Source organism: Emys orbicularis, chromosome 1 (genome assembly GCF_028017835.1).
Source record: "Emys orbicularis isolate rEmyOrb1 chromosome 1, rEmyOrb1.hap1, whole genome shotgun sequence".
NCBI lineage: Eukaryota > Metazoa > Chordata > Testudines > Emydidae > Emys > Emys orbicularis.
Window position 1 is genome coordinate 341,793,037 of NC_088683.1, and position 22,757 is coordinate 341,815,793.

The window sequence follows — 22,757 nt, forward strand, 5'->3', positions numbered from 1 at the left end:
AGATCCAGGACACAACAATCAGCCCCATTCACACTGGAATGAAAGGAATGTCAGAGCTTTACCTACTGCCCAAATCATGGTAGTCTCTGCTGGGTCCTAATGTGGCACCATGTATTCAGCGAGAGTTCAGTCCCAAGCAGACTGTGCTGAGCGGGATAGGGGGCTGGCATCGAAACGGTAACACTACACTGTCCTCCAACACACACACACGCGCGCGCGCACACACAACCCGATGGGCTACCAGGTCCTAGTGCACCCGGAGTAAAGCAGGACAGATCGAATTCAGTAAGCGAAGTCTCTGGCAGCGAATGCAGTGCTGGCACAGCAGAGCCTGCTGGTGGTCGAAAAGCAGCATATTCCCCTGTAGCAGGAGTTTGGAGATTTTTAACTGCGGTTTCATCTAAAGGTCTTTAGGATTTTATTCTAGGGCATAAAAACACATTGAAACAGCTTTAAGCAACTGCTCAAGGGAGTGACAAAATACTTGGTGGTCTTCTAGTGAAGATGGAGCCGAGTCATGCTCAACACACAGGGGGGCGGTCTGGTAATTTCTAATTAGAAAGTCCTCTTGTGCAAGTTTCTTCTGCCAACAGTTGCACTGGAATGGATCAAACTGAATCTATCCCTCAGGGCCGGCTCCAGGCACCAGCTTACCAAGCAGGTGCTTGGGGCGGCCACTTCGGAGAGGGGCGGCATGTCCAGCTGTTCGGCAGCAATTCGGCGGACGGTCCCTCACTCCTGCTCGGAGCGAAGGACCTCCCGCCGAATTGCCGCCGCAGATCGCCATCGCGGCTTTTTTTTTTTTTTTTTGGCTGCTTGGGGCGGCCAAAACCCTGGAACCGGCCCTGCTATCCCTGCAGGTAATTTAAGATCATTTTGAATATAAAATAAATAAAATCAAATTTCATTCAATTTTTGTTGATTTGGGGGGTTGGTGATTGTTTATTTTTAAATCTCACCTTCCCACAACCCTGCCCCCCTCTTCTCTGGAAGCCACTCTGCAGTTCCATTTCTCAAAACAGCCACTTGCCAAACAGGAACCTTCAGAGATCCTTACACTAAAATATGCCTGACATCAGATTTCTGCAAACTTCAGGGCCTGCTTCACTGGGTATCTCCTTTTGAAGGAGGCAAAGAGTAGGATTCCTGCAGCATGTGATCCCCGCTTTCCTCTCCCTACTGATTCCAAGGAATGGCATAAATCAATTAAAATATTGCTTGTTAACGTGATGCTGGTTTATTAATACCCCAATCCTGCAAACACTTACGCAACTTTAGGATAACAAAGGTAAACTGCTACATAAGTGTTTGCAGGATGAGGGCTCATTAGTGTACATCCTGGCTATGTTCAGGCCTTGAGATGGTCATAGAGTAATCACAAATAATTTGCGTCAATGAGTTTTTAATCTCATCAGGAGCTGAAGAAGGCTCTTATCCAAAGTCCGTTGAAATCAATGGAAACGCTCCCATTCACTTTAATGAGAACTAAAGGACTCACAAATACATTTTCCCGCTATTCAACCAGCTGCATAAATGGCCCAGCAATATTCAGCAAATTATTTTTTTATCAGCAAGTAATTCAATAATTATATCTATATAAGTATTTTATACATTCATAATTCAGTAATAATTTTCTCCAGTAGTCATCTGTCCTTACTTGAGACCCCCATTCATGAACCTCATCCTCAGGGTTACCACACGTCTTTCAATTCAATAGTATTGTATTGGCATGACAACTTAGACAATGGTTGCCAAAGTATAAAAAGACAGGACACCCAAATCTCTGGTAAAGGCAGGCATGGTGGGCCTGATTCTCCTCCCAGAATTAGGAGTACCTCCATTCAAATCAATATTGTGACACAGGGTATAAACCACTGACAGCAGAATCAGGCCCAGGATACAGTTGTTTCACCTGGCTGCATTTGCCATTGCTCAGAGCTGAATTGGTGTCAGGCTGCTATGTTGCACGGCCCTGTCTCTTCCATTTTTTGTCTTCGGTCTAGGATTATGCACAGTTTTTCCTCATTGCTTTTCATAATGGAAAGTCTTCTCATGTTTGATAATTTGAGGTGGTATCATTCTTGCATTCCTTCCTCTTTTAGACAGTGGAGTATAAACAGTCCTTCCTTTCCTCTTTTTACCCTTTGCTTGAACAGATGCACCTCTCCAGGTGTATATTTTCTATTACCTCCACCTTATTGTCACCACCGACTCTGTGAGAGTCTGCCTTAGTTTTGCATGTTATATTGTGAGAAAATAGTCACTAGTTCTGTACATGCATCAGTTACAATCTACCATATTGTTTTTGGTCTATTCTTCTTAGTAACTTCTAGATATTGGTGTTTCAGCGTTTTCGCTTGAGCAGTGAACGTGGTTCACATCGGGATAAGGTTCTTTCTTCTCTTGATTTTATTACTTTGTTGGACGCCAGGGTGTGGAGCTCACTTGTCCTAGGCACCCATGTTAATTAATTTTTCTTCACACCTTAAAGTGTGGTAATACTCTGCAAAAGATTGTGTAAATATGGTGCAATGCTTCCTGTTTAATTGAAAGCCTGTGATTTGGAAGTCAAGCTACTAGTAATAAAGATTCTGCAGGCCCAATTCTATGGAGCTCTCGCTCACTTAATATGATCTTTTCAAATGAATGAGGCAGAGACTAGAGCTCACACATCTGTGTAACTGGAGGTTGTACTGTGGGATTGCACAGGTGATGGCACACGACTGGGTTGCACAGGTGTAACTGGGGGGAAAATCTAGTCCTGCAAATGGCATGAAGCTACTATTCTCTTGGTGATACATAAGTCAAGACAGAGTCGTGCTCATTCTCACTTAGCTGTGTTGACTGACATCCCAAAAGAAGTAAAAAGCAGAAAAAGCTTCATCACCAAAGTCACAGATCACAGGGAACAGATCTGTTGAGCAAGAATGTCCCATTTTTACGTGGTCACTTTTTCAACCAAAATCACCATCACTTTCAGATTTTTGTTTTAAGTGGTTAGGGTACCAACATGGGACGTGGGAGACCTGGGATTCCTTGCTCCAGCACCGTCTTCCTGTGTGACTTTGGGCAAGTCACTTAGTGTGTCAACAATGCAAAAATCGAATAAAATAAAAAATAATAAAATAACCAAAACCCTGCAGCAGCAAGTCTCAGAGCCTGGGTTTACAGACTTGGGCTTGTGGTGATAAAAATAGCTGTGTAGACATTCCTGCTTGCTCTGGAGTTGGGCTCTGAAATCAGGCAACGGGGGTGGGAACATGGCTATTTTTAGTGCCCTAGTGCAAGCCCCCTGGGCCCGAGCCTATAGACCTGGACTCTGAGACTTGCTGCTGCAGGAGTTTTTTTTGCCAGTGTAGACATAACATTTGTCTCTCTGTGCTTCGGTTCCCATCTATAAAATGGGGCTAATAGCACTGCCCTACCTCACAGGGATTGTTATGAGGATAAATACATTAAAGATTATGAGGTGCTCACCTGCTGATAGAATGAGGGCCATATAAGTACCCAAGACGGATAGATAAAAACATGTTTTTAGCATGAAAACCGGGGCCTCAGGCATTGGTGGTACCTCAGTCACTCATTCACTGCCTATGCACATACGTTTAATCTCCTGAGGACCAAAAGGTTTTAGTCTAACCCAAGTTACCGCTCAGAGTAGATGGTTTAATGGTCCATTCTGGCCTCAAATTCCATGAAACTATGAATACAGTTCTGGCCATGTTTATTACCTTCCACTCCTTCCCCCATCTCAGTGTTCCCCTTTGGTAGTATTCCTATCGTTTATTTGTATTTCAGCAGGGTCCAGAGGCCCCAGCCAACATAACAGTCTGTGCCCCAAAAAGCTTACAGTCTAAAGAGCTAAGACAGACAAAGGGTGGGAGAAAAAGTGTATCTCTATCATCATCATCATCATCCCACTTTACAAATAAGGAACGGTGGCACCAAGAAATTAAGTGACTTGCCCAAGGTCACATAGACAGTCAGTGGGAGAGTTAGGCATTGAATCCAGACCTTCAGAGCCCCAGTCCCATGCCCTAAGCAAGACCATTGTTGCTCTCTGTTAGGAAATCCTCTCACACCAGTTAGCATTTGAGTGAAGGATTTGCATTTTGTTAATATATTTGCATTTTCATTGTCTTGTTGAGCAGCATCCCGAGTGTGCAGATGTGCGGGAGCAGTATAACTAACATTACTGTTATTAAATCCAGGCCCTTCTCCCTGCTGCACAGCTGCCTCCCCACTCGTTTTCCCATAAATCGCTTACTGTACATATTCCTTCATGTCAAGCAGTGGATTTATTGACTGTGCTGGACAGCAGTACTGTAGAAACAGGAAAACAGGAAATTTGTCAGCCCACAGTGGTTCTTTGCCATTCAGCACACCAGTTCCACAGGATGCATTCTCATTATGGCTGGAATTATTCATGATTTAACCTCACCAACCCTACCTAAGCAAGCCATTCTGCTGTGGAGTCTGATTGCGAAGTGGGAGAACTACCGGTATGTGGGTAGCTCATGTGAGTATGTGTGAGATTATTTTGTGCTTAGTGCCTTTCATCAGAGGATCTCTAAGCACTGTACAAAGGGGTGCACACACACAGCTTTCTGAGACATGGGGTCAGGCAGGCATACCCCCTTCATGCCATGTACCTGTACTTAGTGCCGGGCCTTTGCTTTATTTCCTGGCGCCAACATTTCCTATGGTGACTGGATAGTTCCTTCTTGTCTCTCTCATCAGGAGAGAACACAATGCTAAGGCATGTCTATACTTTGAGCTGGGGGCGCAAGTTCCAGCTTGAGGAGACATACCCATGGCTAGCTCTGATCATGCTAGCCTGCTAAAAATAGAGCGTAGCTGTCACGTCAAGAGGAGCTAGCTACCCCGAGTATGTACCCATATGCCAGCATGGGTCCATACTCGGGGTGGCTAGCCCCTCCCACCACTCACATGGCTACGTTGTACATTTAGCACGCTAGCTTGATCAGAGCTAGCATGAGTATGTCTCCTCGAGCTGGGAATCACACCTCCAGCTCAAAGCGCAGACATACCTTTAGATTTCTCTATTTCATTGCTCCGGCTACCTTTACTCAAGCAAACCCTCCAGTGACTGCAGGATTAGCTCTATCCTAGTAGTTACTTCTACAGTGGCTAGAATTTGCAAGGTGCTTTACAAACCCACATAGAAGACAAAGGGGCTGATCCTGGGCTCAGCCCTTGTTCCAATGTGCTACTCTGATGGTGTAGAGGGGCCACAGAGGCACTGCAACAGGCTGGAGGAGAATGGGGTGTGTGCTAGGGATGGGGCTGAGAGGGGAGAATCTCTATAGTGATAAATACTATGGGAATTCTGGGCTCCTCTAGGCTGTAGTGCATTCCGTAGGCTGCCTGGGTAAGGCTGCTGTAAATTACAGGAGTCCTAGGTGCTGCTCTAATTGACACTGGGGAGCCCATCACATAATCTGTCCTGGAGTCCCTGCCCTGTAACTTGGTCATGACACAAAGACAGTAACAAACTAGTAGGGTTTGCGGGGACAATGAGGAAGGAAGAAGGCAACAATAATAAAATCATTGGATTACTCAGCTCTGGCCTGTGCCTATATTCTATGGTACCATTTAGTATAGAATTGTTCTCTGTATTTGCATATCTTGTAGGCGTCATGGCAGAAGGGATCCTTCCTGTTCCTTGTACAGCACCTAATAGAATAGGGCTGCTATCTGGATTGCGGCCTTCGGGTGCTATCTCAATACATGTGGGCCAAGATTTTCAAAAATGAGTGTCTGAAGTTAGCCTCCTATATCCCTATTTAGGCATTTAGGTAAGCAGCATGATTTTTAAAAGAGCTGAGCACACAGCAGCTCCCACTACTCTCAAAGATGCAGGATCAGCCTCATAGTAGAGTGGCATACATTCAGAATGATTCCACTGAAGTCAAGAGCTACGCTCAGGCTACACACCAGTGTAAATGAGAGCTCAAGAGACAAAGTGGTGGGGCGCAATGGATCATGTCCCATATACACATTTGTAAGGAGAGGAATGATGGTTCAGTGGTTAGGCATGAACCAGGGATTTGGAAAGTATTCAATTCCTTGCTCTGCTACAGAATTCCTGTGTGATCCTGGGCGAGTCACTGAATCTCTCTGGAGAAATAAACTACCCACCCCACGGAGGCAGATGCTTCTTTCATTTATAATTCTATGAGCCCACTGCAATCAGTGGAGCTACTTGCCTGTAAATGAGGGCAGAATTTGGCCTTGGCTTGTAATGTGCCGATTCATAATCTCTGTAGGTCAAAGGGAGGGTCTCTCTCAAAGCCAATTTAAAAAGGATAATATAAGTGCTGTCCTTTGCCATTTAATTTGGTTTGATGAAATAGGATGAATTTTTCTTTAGTTACCTTGATCCTGTATTGAATTTTATACAAGCTGAATAAAACTAGATTTGTGGGATTTAACTGAGTCTGGTTACATTAGCCAGAGACTCCTCCGAGCCAGTGTTTAGAAGGGTTTGGTTTCGTTTGGTTTGGTGTTTTAGCCTATCCTTACAGGTGCCTTCAAAGAGGATTATCTCCGAGTCCTAATCCATCTTTCTATAGCCCCTTCAACCCACAGTGCATGATCTGGATTGTGTTGAATTTCCAGGGATGATGGTCTCTTTTTCTGCCTATGTAACTTTGTTTCTCTTTTCCCCCCAGACCCTGTATTTTTGGAGACATATTTGCCAGTGCTTTTCAAAGTCCTTCTCTTGTTCAATTCTGTTTTGACTTCACAATGAATTTAGTGGTCGTGAAGGGTGCAAGATTGGAGACTGAAGTTCTCTAGTAGGTAACGGGTCTGGTACAGGCCAGCAGTAGCTCAAGCTTCCTCACACCACTTGTCTAATGGAGTTAGAATGTAACCCTTAATGAGGCAAGAGGGTATTTCAGTTCCCATGCCCACTCAGTCTGTGGCCTCTCTGCTGAGGATGCCTATTATGGTCATGTAGACAACAGTCCACTATGAACTGGACTGACGATATCATCTCATTTCCCATAGGCCCATGCCCAGCCACCTATTGCTAACAAGGGCCCTGGACAGATTTAAGACCAGCAATCTAAAAATGGAAGGCTCTCTAATCTATGAGAGAGAGAGAGAAAAAAAAACATCCCCAGATTTCCCACGCATTTCTGCTTCAGTTGGGGGGGTGGGGGCAGAGCAAACATTCCCCAAAACGTGACAGATTTTTCCACCCATTTCTAGTGACCCTTCTGCACTGAGTCGTTACCAACCTCCTGGGTCATCTGGAGTCCCCAGTCAGCTCTCTGTTAGTGACTCCCTTTTACTATATAGGTCTGTGATGTTTATTACACCCAGGCTGCAGGCAAGATCACTGAACTCCCCTGGACTCCGCCGTTCTGAACAGTAAGTTCAGTCTGGTATTGATGCTCGTTAAATTTGAAAACACCCATGTATGTAACCATATCGACTACAAATGCAAACAAACAAACACTTATCCCATTCCAGCTGACACTTTGGCAACCCCAGATGCCTGCCCCCCATTTTATTTCTTGATTGTGACTGCCACTTCTGATGTTAGGCCAGGCAGCCCACGACTTACAGCCCCGCTAGCATTACCCTCCGCTATACTGTATGTACAGCCAGCCTAAGATAGGAACAACCAAAATAGTCATGGTAAGATGCTTGGACAACAGCATGAACCAAAACGTGGAATTAGAATACCGTCTATAAAGAAGAAGTTTCATTAGAGTACGTAACAAAGATCCATTAAAAAAAAAAGCCTCCTTACCATGTCTCCTGCCCCGCCAGATGGAAAGAATGCTATCTGTTCTGATTAGTCACTAACTTCATTTATCCCAGATACACGGCTTGTTTCAGCAGGTATTATTTTAACAGTCATCGGCTTCTCTGGAATGTTTTAAATTATGAACGGAGGCACATCCACTTGTGCTCTTCAAGCAGTAGTTCCATAATTGCATCTGCAAAAGGTGTTTAAACAATCTAGCTACCAGATGGCCAGTAAACTCAAAAACTTGGTGAGCATTAAAAGAAATATATTATTGCACTAAATTAATAGCCACTGCAAGATTTTCACTATGGTGACGGCTGTACATATTTATCAGCTCTCCTCCACTGTGCATTTAATAGGCGGCTTTGCAACTACAGAGAGCAAAGTCATCTCTGCACATCTGTTTTTCCAATTTTGCCAAAGAGCTTTCATTTTTCTTTCCTCTAATAATTTGACCTGTTTCGTTTCTGGCAGAGGACTCCGTTAAATGGAGCACTAGCTTCCTGGATTCATTCCAGCAGAGATGAGGTCAAAACAACAAGAAAAAAAAAGCAGCTGGTGGCTACTAAGCAATGGGAACAAACAGGCTAGGGTTTTTTGTTTTTTTTTTAAATCAAATGGGATTGGATTCCTAGATGTAATGGTTGCACAGGAACAATGTACCACAGAAACTGTATTTCCTGCAATCACAGTAGTTGTAGCATGCCTCCCCTAGTACAGTTAGATAATCACACATGTGTTCAGCTATCAGGAAATCTGGTGCACAGCCTCTAAGAATTTCCACAGATGTATTAGGTCTTTTACAAAAGCATTCAGATCTGGATTCAGGGAGAGTTGGTTTCCCATCTCAACCCCCCTCCCTCCCCCATTTTATTTTTCCACTTTCATCAAATTTCCATTACTCTATCACAGATTTCTCTGATCCCTTCATGTAGGGAGAGAGCTCTTTCTTCCCACGCATTTTTCCTCATCTGGCCTCTCTTTGCCCTGATATTCAACTATCTTATCCTAAAGCAGCAAACAGACCAATTTCTAGTGACACTTCCAGTTGGGTGTGACTCAGAAGCAGGATGTGGCTGTGGAAGCATCAATTGATGCCCCTGCTTAAGAAACAACCTCTCCCTTGCCCTTCCTTTCTCCAAGACCAAAAATTCCACCTCACAGCTCACCAAGGAGACAATACAACATTCTTCTGCTAGGCTGCAGAGCAAGTGTGAAATGTTCTGTTTTCATCATTTACAGAACAAAAGGAACACAATAGTCACAGGCGAAATCAGAAGTGCAGAAATCCTGAATTTTGGGAGAGGAGACAGAATGAATGAGAAGAAGAGAGAAGAGTTCATTTTTGGCTAATCATTATGGACCCCTGACAAAATGATGCTTTCAGTACTTGCTTATCACAATCGTTTTAACTTGGGAATGAGAACGGGACACCTCATCTAGTAGCTACATAAGGGCACAATTGTGTCAGATGATGAACACTTCCTGAGGCTTCTCATCACCCTCAGTTCCTATGCTCTTGTGAAAATTGAACGTGCAAAGCTCGTCTCAAGAGATGCCCTTTGTCATGCAGAATCAGACTCATTGATGACTGCTAGGGATGACGAACTGGTCATCCAAACCAAACCTTTTATGAGGTGTGGGGGGAAAAATTGGTTAAACTTTCTTCCCCCTCTATTATGTTTCATGCTGGAAGCCAAAAGAACCAAAATACCATAATAAAGACTGTTCTCATGATATTTCAAGCTATATAGGAAGCAGGAAGGACACGAATCTCATGAAAGTGCTTGGAGCACTTCTGTACTGTCTCCCACTACCTGACCATGAGGATCTCTCTCTCTCTCTCACACACGTCTTGCTAAAAAGTCTTTTCCTTCTTCTAAGCTCTAATCTTTCCTTGTTCTTCCATTTTTGCACAGTTGTCTCATATTCTGTTCTGGTTTTATCTAATTTAGATGTGAGATTTTGTCTTACTCTAGGTTTGGAAGGAACAATGGAAATGTAGGGTGCAACCGAAACTACGTTTAAGAATAATTTCTGGCCTATAGTATGTTGAATGTTCCCACACAGCTGCTACTCTCCTTCCCACACAAGTGGTCAGATGGGAAGCAGGGACTGGGTGGGAGCACTCTCAACTTGCCAGTTGTACCAGCACACCAGGGGAAGTGATTTGCACTGGGTAGAGGGCTGGCACAGATTATTTCCTTCTCGGAGCAGAAATGGAACCAGAGAGTCCTAGGTCACAATAAAGTTCCTGGTCTATTCCCAGGGCAGCACAATAATGTTCTATCCCTTGCTTAGAGCTTGTGGCAAAGACACAGTTAGCCTAGTTTTGCAGAACCAAAAGATCTTGCTAGTTGATCATCCAAACTCTCTGCGGTTTCATTTAATCAAACCAGACCTTAGAACTTTTGAGGTTCAGCCATCACTAGTGAGGATGTGGTCAAGGGAAGGGCAAGAACAATGACAAAAGGTTTAGAAAGTGAGATCTATGTGGAAAGGTTGCGAGAAACGGGCATGCTCAGCTGAGTGGACCCATCTGTAAAGAGAGACTGTAAAGATGTGAGGGATCAATAAGAAAAGCACAGAAGGGAATAGTTGGAATCTGCAGCAGGGCAAGTACGTTTTAAGTAATTTGCAGATTTTAGACGTATAAGATCAGTTAGGCAATGGAACAAGCAGCCAAAGGAAGGCTGTTGATATTGCATCACTAGAGATATTCAACACTAGACTAGACACCCATCTAGTATGGATTATTTTTGAATAATCTCAATCCTGACACCAAGCAGACAGAGCTCACAAGAGTTTCCCTATAATCCAAGGAATTACATTACTGTTATCAATTAGAATAACTGCTACAGCTTATCAACCCTTTTTAGAACTATCTAATGATAATATAGTTTCCATTTAGGCATTGCATGAAGAAGTCCAAACTCTGGGCACCAGAGGTTCACAGTAGAGATGTGTACATGATAAAATGACCATTTTTCTTCTATGCAGTGTTGTTGTAGCTGTGTTGGTGCCAGGATATTCAAGAGAAAAGGTGGGTGCGGTAACAGCTTTTATAGGACCAACTTCTGTTGGTGAGAGAGACAAGCTTTTGAGCTTATACAGAGCTCTTCTTCAGGTCTCCTGAAATCGGTTCAATAAAAGATATTACCTCACCCACCTTGTTTTTCATTTTAGTTCTACCAATGGACAACCCTGTGTTTTACTTTAGGGTGCTGGTGATCTATCAGTTCCTGTATGTTGTCTCCAAAAGACGTTGCATCTCCATAAAATCCAATCTCCGTACCAGAAATCCAGTATTTCAGAAAAAGGAGTGTATGTTTGCAGCAATACTCAAATCTCAGGCTTCAGAGCATAAAATGATCAATGAAGGAGTCAGGGAAGACATTTCCCCCTAACTACATTGCACAAACAGTTGGTGCACTGTGAGTGGTGGGGAAGAAAGATTCACTTCCCACCGATATTCATATGATGACCATTCCTCAAGGTGGGATACCAGAACTTAATGAGGGAAATCATACGTTCTTATGGACACAGGATGTTGCCCTCTGTGAGACATGATGCTCTGCTCCAATGGTCAAGTTTAAAAGTGCATGACTCTCAGTGAGGCAGTGGGGAAGATTGGGGGGAACCACAAGAGAAGAGTCTTTCTGCATGTCTAGCTAAACAGAATGTTGAAAGACGTACCCCAAACAAATGTGGTCCTGAAATATCAGTGCACCTCAGATTAGATCCTGCCCATCTCCCTCTATGAGAACATCATTAAAGTGTTTGGTTTTAGAGAGGTCTGCTCTCTATTATTTAGTAACGTGAATCATGTCACTTGGTCCCAGAGCCCTCACAGTGTAGAATGCTGACCAACAGCACAAGGCTCGTACCCAAAACCACCTTAATTTAGGATGACTTTGGTAGGAAGCATAAGTGCAAAGGGAAAGCCATTGTTCTAGGTCCACTGGCACCAACGGGTTATCTGGGGAAAGAGCGTACCTCTTCCTCAGGATAAGCCGCTTTTGCTGTGAGTGCCTCAGCTTCCGCTTCTCCCATGCTAACAACCTGCAGCTGAACAGCCATCTTGCTCAATGGCAGTAAGGCAGGACTGTCAGTGTGACAATGGAGCAGGCTGGGAACTCCAGGCTGGCTGTGACGCCACCAGCTTTTCTGAGAAGCCACTGGCCCGTAGAACCAGAACATGTTTAGAGATCTCTCGGAATAACTGCACTTTGCTTGTTTACTGCACATTACACCTCCAACCTTTCCCACTTCTAAACTACCTGCGAACCTCTTGCCTCATTTTTCATTTTGTCAGGTGGTCTTGACAGCATGACACACACCACCACCACTACACACACGTGCGATCACACACACATTCTTGTAGCTCCATGCCCTCTCCCCATTCCTCAGGGGAACAGGTGGTCAATATCTTCAGCTTCAATATCTGATAGTATGGGCCACCTGTTGAGGATTTTCTGATGAGCAACATGTAGTCCATCTCATCCTCTCTCCTGCCTCAATTCAGCACTTCTAGCTAGGGCTACGAAACAGACTACTTCTGCCACGGCCCTGCTGAGCTGGTGCTAAGAGAAGACTCATGATATTTATTGCCTAGGGCTGTCCTAATGAACCTGCTAGAGATTATGGATCATCTCTCCTAGAAAGCAAGTGCTGGAGAACCCCAAGCAAAGAATTAGGGGATGTCTTTCAGCCTCAGCTCAGTAGACTCAACAGCAGCAGTCTGTTTGCTGCTCCCTGTTGCATTATTTGGGTAGATAGTCACCCAGTCCCCAGAAATGCCTTTATGCCCATTTGAGCCAGTCACCTACACTGGGTGGCCCCCAAGAAGCTACCTAGTGCCCCCTGCAGCGCAAACTTCTAGCTATAAGACTGAACAGGGATAGAGCAGGCCATCAGCACCCAGCTCCCCACTTGAACGTAAAGTGGGTGGGATACTGAGCCCAAGCAAGGGGCTGACTGTATGTTCCCCTGAGTTTGTCGAAAACCAACCCATATGAAGTGAACTATTGATTTCAGTCTGGGAGCTGGACTCTTCACTCCTCAGACTTCACACATTTCTAGTCCTGATTCCCAGCCCTCTGCTCTACCCACTAGGAACATAGCATGCTGGAGGACAAAGTTTTTGGAGCTCATCATAGCACTAACCATCAGAGCAGGGGGTCACAGAAGTGCTGGTGCCAGGCATGGGTTAAACTTTAACTGCACTTCCAAAAAGCTGGAGCATTTACACTTTCTGCAACAGAAAGATGCAAGCTCTTGGCACAAAATAAAATTCTGAATCACATTTGCTTGGGTAAGGTACTAAATACATCTTCTAGTATCCAGCAGTGTCCACCTCTCTGGTCTGTGCATTCAAAAGCAACACAGAAAGGAGCCACTGGTAAGGATGCATTTATGCGGCAGACTGCACTCAGCAGCCTCCCTATTTTTTAACTAAGTCTTCTCATCCAAATTACAGTATAGGATGCAAAGGAGAAAAAGACATAGGAATATATGCTCTGCATGGGACTTACCCAACTGATCCAGTCTGAATGGAGCTGGTGCGCCTTCGGAAATCTCATTGTCTGCAGGAAGAAGAACAAATGCCTGGAAAGAGCAGCCTGATTCATAGGTGTATATTGTTAGAGAAATAAAACTGCTTCTAGGAACACTGCAGCGAGGCCGTTGCTTAGCTTGCCCCTAGTTCTGCCAGGTGGTGCTTTCTCTCAGCATGTCTGTTTGAAAATTAGCAATTGTCAGAGAAACTTTGGGTCAATTCAGCCCCAAAACCAAAGCATATTCTTGCTGCAAAATGAAACCTCGTCGTCCCTCCAGCACCCATACACTTTGCGTTGGCAGAGTCCTAAGGGGCTGCACTGCACCATCCTGATCCTTGGTGGGACACCCAGGCTGCACATGCAAAACAAGAACCTCATTTTCTGCTGTGTCCTCCAGACTTTTCAGAAACCCCACCACTCCCATCTCCTGTTCCTTTTAGTGTCCAAAATTGGCCAGAAGCATCATTAATCAGAGCAGAGGCTCCAGAAGTGAGCGCGCCGATCCTGTGCCCACCTGAATGGACACAAACACCTCCCTTCGCTACTGCAGGCCCCTCTTTGCCATCCAGCCTGCCTGCCCACTGGTTGCTAGGCAACCACAGCAGGCAAACGTATTCGGCATTAACTCTCCCACCCTCTATGAGATTTTTGTTTGTTTTTCAATTATTTAAAAAGAAAAAAAAACCCTGAAAAAGGCCAGATCCTCAGAGACAAATAAATAATAAACAAACCAAAGAGACTCTTTCCCCTTCAGTCACTGGATTTGATCTCCCTGATACCAAAATCTCTTGTCTATCAAACAGGGATGTTGTGTAGCCAGAGTACATTTCAACCTATGGAGAGGAGGGGAAGTGCTACAGCCCAGTTTTCTCCCTCCTCCTGAATAGCAGACCAAGCGAGCCCTTTAACTCTGTGAATTTTCACCTGTAACACTCACAGGAGAAACTCTCACAAGGCACTAGTAGAAAATAAATCACTAGGGACTATCCTACACTGAGGATAAGACATGGGCACTTGAAATCTAGCAAGTCACCCTCACCAAAGGATCTTGACACTTCGCACACATCAGTGAATTTATCCCCACAGCACCCCGGTGAGGTAAGGAAGTACTATTATACTATACTGTCTTTGTTAATGGGCTCTTCAGGCTAGCAGACAAACCTGTAAGTAGATCCAATGACTGGAGGCTGAAGCCAGACAAATTCAGATTGGAAATAAGGTGCAAATATTTAACAGTAGTGAGGTTAATTAACCAATGGAACAACTTACAAAAGTTGTGGTGGAAACTCCATCACTAGCAATTTTAAAATCATTACTGGATGTTTTTCTAAAAGATATGCTCTAATTCAGTAGTCTCCAACCTTTTTATACGCAAGATCACTTTTTGAATTTAAGGGCAACCCAGGATCTACCCTGCCCCTTCCCTGAGCCCCCCCCATTCCCCAAAGCCTCGCTCTGCTCACTCCACCCCCTCCCCCCATTGCTTGCTCTCCCCCACCCTCACTCACTTTCACCGGGCTGGGGTAGGGGTTCGGGAGGGAGGGGGGGAAGTGCGGGCTCTGGGCTGGGGCCGAGGAGTTCGCAGTGTGGGAGGGGGCTCTGGGCTGAGCCTGGGGCAGGGGTGCAGGAGGGGGTTTTGGAGCAGGAGTGCGCTCCGGGCTGGGGCAGAGTGTTGGGGTGCAGGAGGGGGTATGCGGTGCTGGCTCCAGGAGGGGGCTCAGGGCTGGGGTGCCAGAGAGGGTTTGGGGTGCTGACTCAGGACTGGGGCTTGGGGTGTAGGAGGGGGTTTGGCATGCAGGAGGGGGTATGGGTTGCTGGCTCTGGGAGGGGGCTCAGGACTGGGGGTTGGGTGCGGCCTCCCGCTGGGCAGCACTTACCTCCGGTGGCTCCTGGTTGGCAGTCCAGCGTGGCTGCCACTAAGGCAGGCTCCCTGCTTGCCCTGGCCCCATGCCACTCCCAGAAGGGGCCAACACGCCTCCTGGGGGGGCAGGGGCCACGTGGCTCTGCGTGCTGCCCCTCTCTGCCGGTACTGCCCCTGCAATTGGCCACAGCTCCCTGTTCCTGGCCAATGGGAGCTGCGGGGGCAGTGCTTGCAGGCAGGAGCAGCACGCAGAGGGAGACCCCTGTCTCCCCACTCCCCTGCCCCCAGGACTCCGGGGCTGCGCTGGCCACTTCCGGGAGCGGCGTGGGCCCAGGGCAGGCAGGGAGACTGCCTTAGCGGCAGCCCCGCTGCACCACCGGAGATCGCAATCGACCGGGAGATCCTCTAGGATCAACCAGTTGATCACAATCGACCAGTCGGTGACCACTGCTCTAATTCAAACAGGAAAGTCCTATGGCCTGTGTTTTACAGGAGGTCAGACCAGAGGATCACAGTGGTACCTTCTGGCCTTATTATCTGTGAATCATCCCGACTTAACAGATGGGGAACTGAAGAACTAAGAAGCAAAGTGACTTGCCCAGAGTCACACAGGAAGTTTATGGCAGAGCTGAGAAATGAATCCACATCTCCTGAGTCCCAGGCCAATCTCAGCCACAAGCCCATCCTTCCTTTCCTGACCTTAGCTGAGGCAAGACTATGCTGTGGTGCCTATAAGAAATCAGCTAACATTTAATGGTTAGGTGGAGGGACAACGGTAGGAGGTGTCTGAGGGTTTGCTAAGACAATGCTTGTTTCAGAGCAGGTGGGAAATTTTTTATTTTCAAAAATTTTCATAAAAATTTCAATGTTTTTCAAAATTCCAAAAATGCAATAATTTTTTGGAAAAATGTTTAGAATTTTTTCCCATCAGATCTAATATATTGATTTGCAAAACTATAAAGTAGATTGGAATACAGATTGATAGATGCACGCACACACATACGCAAATTTTATAAATGTATCTAATCATCTCTTTCTTCTCTACCCTTATATTTTGCCTGTCTTCCTAGAATGTAAATTATTGATGGCAGTGACCATGTCTACCACTATTTGTTCAGCCTCCAAGCACAAACAGGATCAGGACTCTGGGAACTACAATAATATAAATATGAAAGAATAACACAGACCTGAGCACATGGACAGTGTTCAACAAATCAATAGTAATGGGAATCGAGATAAGACCACATAAAATGTTTTTCTTCTAGATATTCAAAATGGACAAAGTAATTACTCCAGGAACCTTAGATTATCTGTTGCCTTATCCAGCCTTACTTCACACCCTTTTAAACAAACAGACTATTGTGAAACAGCCTTCTTTCCCCCTGCAACTCCCGGATTGGACTGTGAGGAAAAGAAATTACATTTTTGGGGCAAATATTTAAGTACATTAGACCCACAATTTGGTGCATTCAGGTGGACCACGATCAGGAGAATCTTCCCTGACACCGCCCCTGATGCAGCACATGCTGTCTATCAAAGGTGGAGTGCAGAATCCGGATGGCGCCAGTCAGGGTTTAAATTCTCAAAGATTATTTCCTGGAGTCCCCTCCCCCCATTCAGGGTTCCAGACTTAAGTCCCCCAGGGGCTGGGGGGGGCTGGGAGGCACCGGCACCTCCAGCGGAGCTCCCACAGGTTTGAAAATATTTTCCAAAGCTCTTCTCCAGTGGGCTCCTGCTGAATTTAAGCCCTAGCGCCACTGCAGGTGAAGTGCTATCCAAGTTTGGTAAGCAGTGAAATGACAATTTTATCAGCTTATTATTAGTACAGCCTTATTCACTTCAGTACAAACACACACTATACCCCGTATCTAGAGACGGCTGAATAGCATCAGAGAATCTCTAGTGTTAACAGGACATGTTCTGGTGGTTGTGGTCATTGTCTCCAGGGACTGGACCAAGGATCTATGGATCTAAAACGGGCATACTGGATAAGATCAATGGTCCATCTAGCCTGTATCCTGTCTTCTGATAGTGGCTAATGCCAGATGCTTCAAAGCGAATGAACAGAACAGGGTAATTATCGAGTGATCAATCCTTGTTGTCCAGTCCCAGCATCTGGCAATCAGAGGCTAGGGACATCCAGAGCATGGGGTTGCATCCCTGACCATCTTGGTTAATAGTCATTGATGGAGCTATCCTCCATGAACTTATCTAATTCTTTTTTAAACCCAGTTACAGTTTTGACCTTCACAACATTCCCCGGCAATGAGTGCCACAGGTTGGCTGTGCATTGTGTGGCATAAGCCCCTGCTGCCTAAGCCAAAGGACAAGGTCCAATAGTTTGAAAGCATTTGTAGGGATAGAGGCCATGCAATACCTTGGACAATTCCCAACACCTGTAACAGGTGCCAAGATTGGCCATCACCAGCACTAATGGGAAATAAATAGAGTTAGGTGGTACATTTTTGCTGAAGCAAAACAATTTGGTTTCCACAAAACTGTTGTTGGGAACGTTTTTGGGTCTGGGGCACAGAGAGAGAGACACACACTAAATGGTTAGGCGGATTAAAAGCTGCACAGCTACCGTACCTCCTCTGTCACTAGCAAAGTGAAAAATACCACTGTGAGCCAGCCAGTTGATTTCATCCAGCTTCCAGTTGTCACCAAGGTCCATGCTTCCCATATAGTGTCAGAGAGTTGCTGGTAGCGCCTCCCAGAGTTCTTTCTGAGGAATAACCAAAACCTATTGTGAATTATTGCAATTGCCAGGCTTCAAAATCTGCAAACAGCTAACCACTGAAGCAGAGTGAAACTAGTATTTCTAGGTCTATCCCTATTGGCCAAATTGTGCCCACACCACACATGGGGGTGCAAGAGGTGTACAGTTTCCAGATTACATTTAGGTGTTGGTTTAACTAGGGTTAGTGGGAATTTGTTTTCCTGTCCTGTGAAAATTTTTGACATTTAAAATTTTTTTCCCATTCCTTCACACATCGGGATGAAGTTGAAGTCTCAAAAATTGTGATTAACTGAAAGAAAGAAAAAAAATCAGTTCAGGTCAATTGAAATGTTTTGTCTCAGTTTTAACTTTTTTCCTTTTTTAACATTTTTAGTGTAAATTTACTAAAACTTCAGAACAACTTGAAACACCAAAACTTCCTGGTTCAACAGAGTTGAAACCTTTTTTAACCAAAATGTTTTTAAGTCAGGTGTCTCGAACCTGACGCTGTTTCATGAACAGTTTGGGTACTGACAAATAGGCATTTTTCAGACAAAAAAAATGTAAAAAAAGGTGGCAACCAGTTCTGTAGCTGTATAAACTGTATCTTAGAGACTGCCATAACAGTAGCAATTAGCCAGGGTGCTTCAACTTGTGGTCCCTGGTTTAAATGAGAGGGAGCTACTGGCAGGATTGCTAGATAGGCTTTTTGAGCTGATGTCAGGGAGAGTGCTTTATCAGCATTGAGCCAAATTATACCAAAACATTTACAATTACTTGCTTTAAGTTCTGCCATGTGCATAACACAGTCTGATTCTTTGCCCCCTATAGGGGCTAAGCCACATAACAGGTTTCTGAGTCTGCTACTGCTTTCAAGCTGCGGAAGCTAGTCTTTTAGCCAAGGCAGCAGCTCCTGCTTTTAGATCCAGAGCACCTGGGTTCAGCCCCTGTAGACCCACCTGACCATGTCCTTTGAACATTAGAAATTCTCTGATGCTATTCAGCAGTCTCTAGCTATGGATTATAGTGTGGTTTAGAGCTGAACCCTAATGATTTGCTATCTAGTCTAGTATTAATTAATAATATAATATTACTATTATTGTTATTTTAATGGCCACTAGAGTTTGAATGATCAATTTCCAGATTACCTGGAGATTTGCATTGTGTGAGGTATTAATAGCACATGGAGGCAGATACTTTTTTCCTCCCATCTTGTCCATGTGGAAAGGAGCATGGGAATCATTCCTAGTCCTTCCTGTATGGCCAGCTGCCAGTCTATCCACAGGTAATTAGCAGTGTTGGGTTATGACACAGCTTTATTCCAGATGAGATTTGAAAATAGATGAAGAGTCAGTGAGGCAGACAGAGGTATCGGATGACTGTTCTAGTTAGCAGAAACCATAGAGGAAGACACGCTTGTTTTGACAAGATTGGGCAGAGAGATAAAGAGGAAGTCACTGCTAGATGAGCTGAGGAAGAAGGGAGGGGAGAAGGAGACCGTCCATGAGTTTGTTTGAGGCAAGTCCAGACAAGGAGAATGGTTTTGAACTGGATTCAGTGCTAAGGCTGGGGCTGGCTGTGCTGCGCCTGCTTTGCATTCATGCAGTCTTAATGCAGGGGAGATTCTGGGCCACCATTATTACCCGATTAACATAACCTTAGCAGAACAATAGCCAGACTTCAGGAGGAAAACCACTGGATACTAGGTATTAGATATTTTTCACATAGACTAGGGGCCTTTTATCCTGGTATCTGGGGCATAGTGTGTTTTTGAGTGGAAGCTCAAGTCAGTGCTTGTCTACATGGAGAAATAGCCCAAAATAGCTATTGTTGAATAGCTCTCTATATGGACACCTTTATTCTGCACTTTGAAAGTGGACTAAGCTAAACTGCAAAAAGGCACTCAGTGCCGAATAAGAGTGTCCACATGGAGAGTTTGTGCTGAATAGGTATGACCTTGCCATTACTTCCAAATGCAGTTTAGACATGTAGATGCTATGGCTGTGGGCACCATATGTGCTTCTATCAATAGCTGGAAGTGTGTGTGTGTGTGTGTGTGTGTGTGTGTGTGTGTGTGTGTGTGTGTGTGTGTCCGTCCCCACACCAATAGTTCAAGTTTCCAAATGAATGCATAACCTGTGTCCTTGGTATTTACATGGTAAAGCATAGCCCAGCACATACCTCTAAGACTAGATCAGAAGGAACCTAATGGGATGGACCGGATTCTCCCCTCACTTCCACGAAGGTAATTCAGAGCCAATAGAGTTACCCTAATGTAAAAGAGAGAGGGGAGAATCAGGCCCAGCTGGTCTAATGTTGCTAAATAGCAGTGCTGAAAGTTGCATCCTCATCCTGTGGAGCCTGAAAACTGTTGCACTGAATCACTAAGAGTCCTGCTGCCTGGCGCTCTCTCTCTCTGAGCGCCTTCCTGGAGCAAGTTGTGCCAACACTGGCAGAAAGCCTGCGGGCCCATTTCCTCCTACAACCACTCAGAGGAAGACTTCTTTCCCTCAGCCCTCACCAAGCAGCTACTACTTCCATGACCCAGAAACAGGGGAGACCTGGTTCCCCCTCCTGAACCCTTCTCCCCTGACACATAGGCAGGGCCATCCTTAGAATTTATGGGGCCCTACGCAGTATTATTAAACTGGTGCCCCTATGTCGGTGCATTCGGCTGTGTGAATATGGCCCCTGCCTTCTGCCTAGTAAGGAGACTGCAGTGCGCACTGGGTGTGCAGGAGCCGACCTGTTCTTACCTGCTCTTCCGGTCATAGGCGTGGACTCTGTGGGTGAGTGCACTGGGGCTGGAGCACTCATGGGGAAAATTTAGTGGGTGCAGAGCACTCACCGGTGCCAAGCTCCCCCCTTCTCCCCGCGCTTACCAAATCTTCCCCCTCCCTCCCAGTGCTTCCGGAGTGCCGCGAACAGCTGATTCGCGGTGTTCAAGCTCCAGGAGGGAAGGGGAGAAGGCGGCTTGAGGGAAGGGGTGGAGTGGGGGCGGGGCCTGGAGTGGAGGTGTGGGGGGGTCGAGGACCCCCCAGCAAGATCAGAAGTCGGCGCCTATGGTCCCGGTGATGCCTCACATTTTCGGGTGCCCTATGCAGCCGCATATGCTGCATATGCCTAAGGATGGCCCTGCACATAGGCTGCCAGCACTTCCATACATCGTGGAAGACTCTGTGGGTAAATAGGAAGTAGCTGGTTTACAGCATCACAGATATGATGCAAGTGAAACCGACTGATTGAGATGGGACGTGATTTTCAGACAGACTGTTTAGAACTCTGAGATTTGTGGCATGGTGGTGAACATCCCATTAGCTCAAATGCCTTATGCAGTTATAACAGATCAGAGCTGAGGGAGATTTTCAAAAATCACCTCAGGTATTTAGGAGCACATGTTAAAGAGGAAGTGAAGGCTGCCATCTTGACCAACACACCAGGGATTGGTTGAAGCAGGGACCTCCAAGCGTAAAGTATGCAGTGCTACATCTTGTGCTAACGAATGAAGGCTCTGTAGTTGGGGGCCATAACAACTCATATCCTCTGTGAATTGACACAGAGGGGGACTTGTAACGCACGCACCAGTGAGTTACATAAGCATTTCCTCAGCCCTTTGACTTCGGGCTGAGAAATTACAATATACACCCAAGACCTTCCACTTAGTCCTCTAACAAAAACAAGGAGGACAAGACTTAACATTCCTGATATTTCTAAGGCGGGGGGGGGGGGAGGGGGAAAACACACACCTCCCATTCTTCACATCACTACACATCAAAAAGGGGCACAAATCCAATTCTTTTTCCTTTTTGTCCTCATCGTTAAAGTCCTCCCTAACTACAGAATAAATACTGCAATATGTGAATTATTATTTCAGTAACATTTTTTCAACCTCTAATCTGTAAGAACTGGATGTCAGAGGACAAAGGTCAGTTAAGCTTCTGGTTTGGAATTTTTCCAGTTTAAAACAATCTGTTGCATGTATTCTCTGGACAGTAACAGCTGCACTAGAGTTTTTTAAGACTAAACTGTGCAGAATTCAACTAGCCAGAACAACAGGAAAATAAATTGTAACAACTTGACATTAATATACACAAGCAAATGATTCATGGGATTAAATCCCCAATACTGCACCATGCAGCCGTCAGATTTTGGAGGATGTGGTGGAACTCTTCCAAGGCTTTTCAGAAAGCCTTTGACAAGGTCACTCACCACCGGCTCTTAAGCAAAGTAAGCTGTCATGGGATAAGAGGGAAGGTCCTGTCATGGATTGGTAACTGGTTAAAAGATAGGAAACAAAGGGTAGGAATAAAATGGAGAGAAGAAAATAATGGTGTCCCCCAGGGGTCTGTACTGGGACCAGTACTATTGGACATGGAGAACAATTCATCACCATCCTCTTTATACCAGGTCCCCCCCAGTCTTATTTTCCTCAAGACTAACCACACCCAGTTTTTTTAACCTTTCCTCATAGTTCAGGTTTCTAAATCTTTTATCATTTTTGTTTCTCCGCTCTGAACTGTCTCCAGTTTGCCCATATATTTCTTAAACTGTGGTACCCACAACTAGCCAGTACTCCAGCTGAGGCCTCACCCGTGCCGAGTTGAGTGAGACAATTACCTCCCATGTCTTACAAATTTCACTACGCCCCAGAATATCAGCCTTTTTCACAGCTGCATCACATTGTTGGCTCATATTCAATTTGTGATTCCCTGTGACTGCAAGAGCCTTTTCAGCTGTACTATCACCTAGCCAGTTATTCCCCATTTTGTAGTTGTACATTTGATTTTTTCTTTCTAAGTGAAGTACTTTGCATATAGCAAGATGAATTTCAAT

At 45.2% G+C, this 22,757-nt stretch overlaps 1 protein-coding gene across 1 annotated transcript in view; it reads right to left on the reverse strand.

Moving 5' to 3' along the window:
- AMOTL1 (angiomotin like 1) overlaps nucleotides 1–17,888 on the reverse strand; it is a 118,762-nt gene extending 100,874 nt beyond the window's left edge. The window contains exons 1-2 of the mRNA XM_065417455.1: nucleotides 17,795–17,888; nucleotides 13,321–13,371 (exon numbers count right to left, since the gene is read on the reverse strand). Of these exons, the coding sequence (XP_065273527.1) occupies nucleotides 13,321–13,371; nucleotides 17,795–17,888 (145 nt within the window). The remainder of the gene's footprint in view (nucleotides 1–13,320; nucleotides 13,372–17,794) is intronic.
- Nucleotides 17,889–22,757: the final 4,869 nt, after the last annotated feature.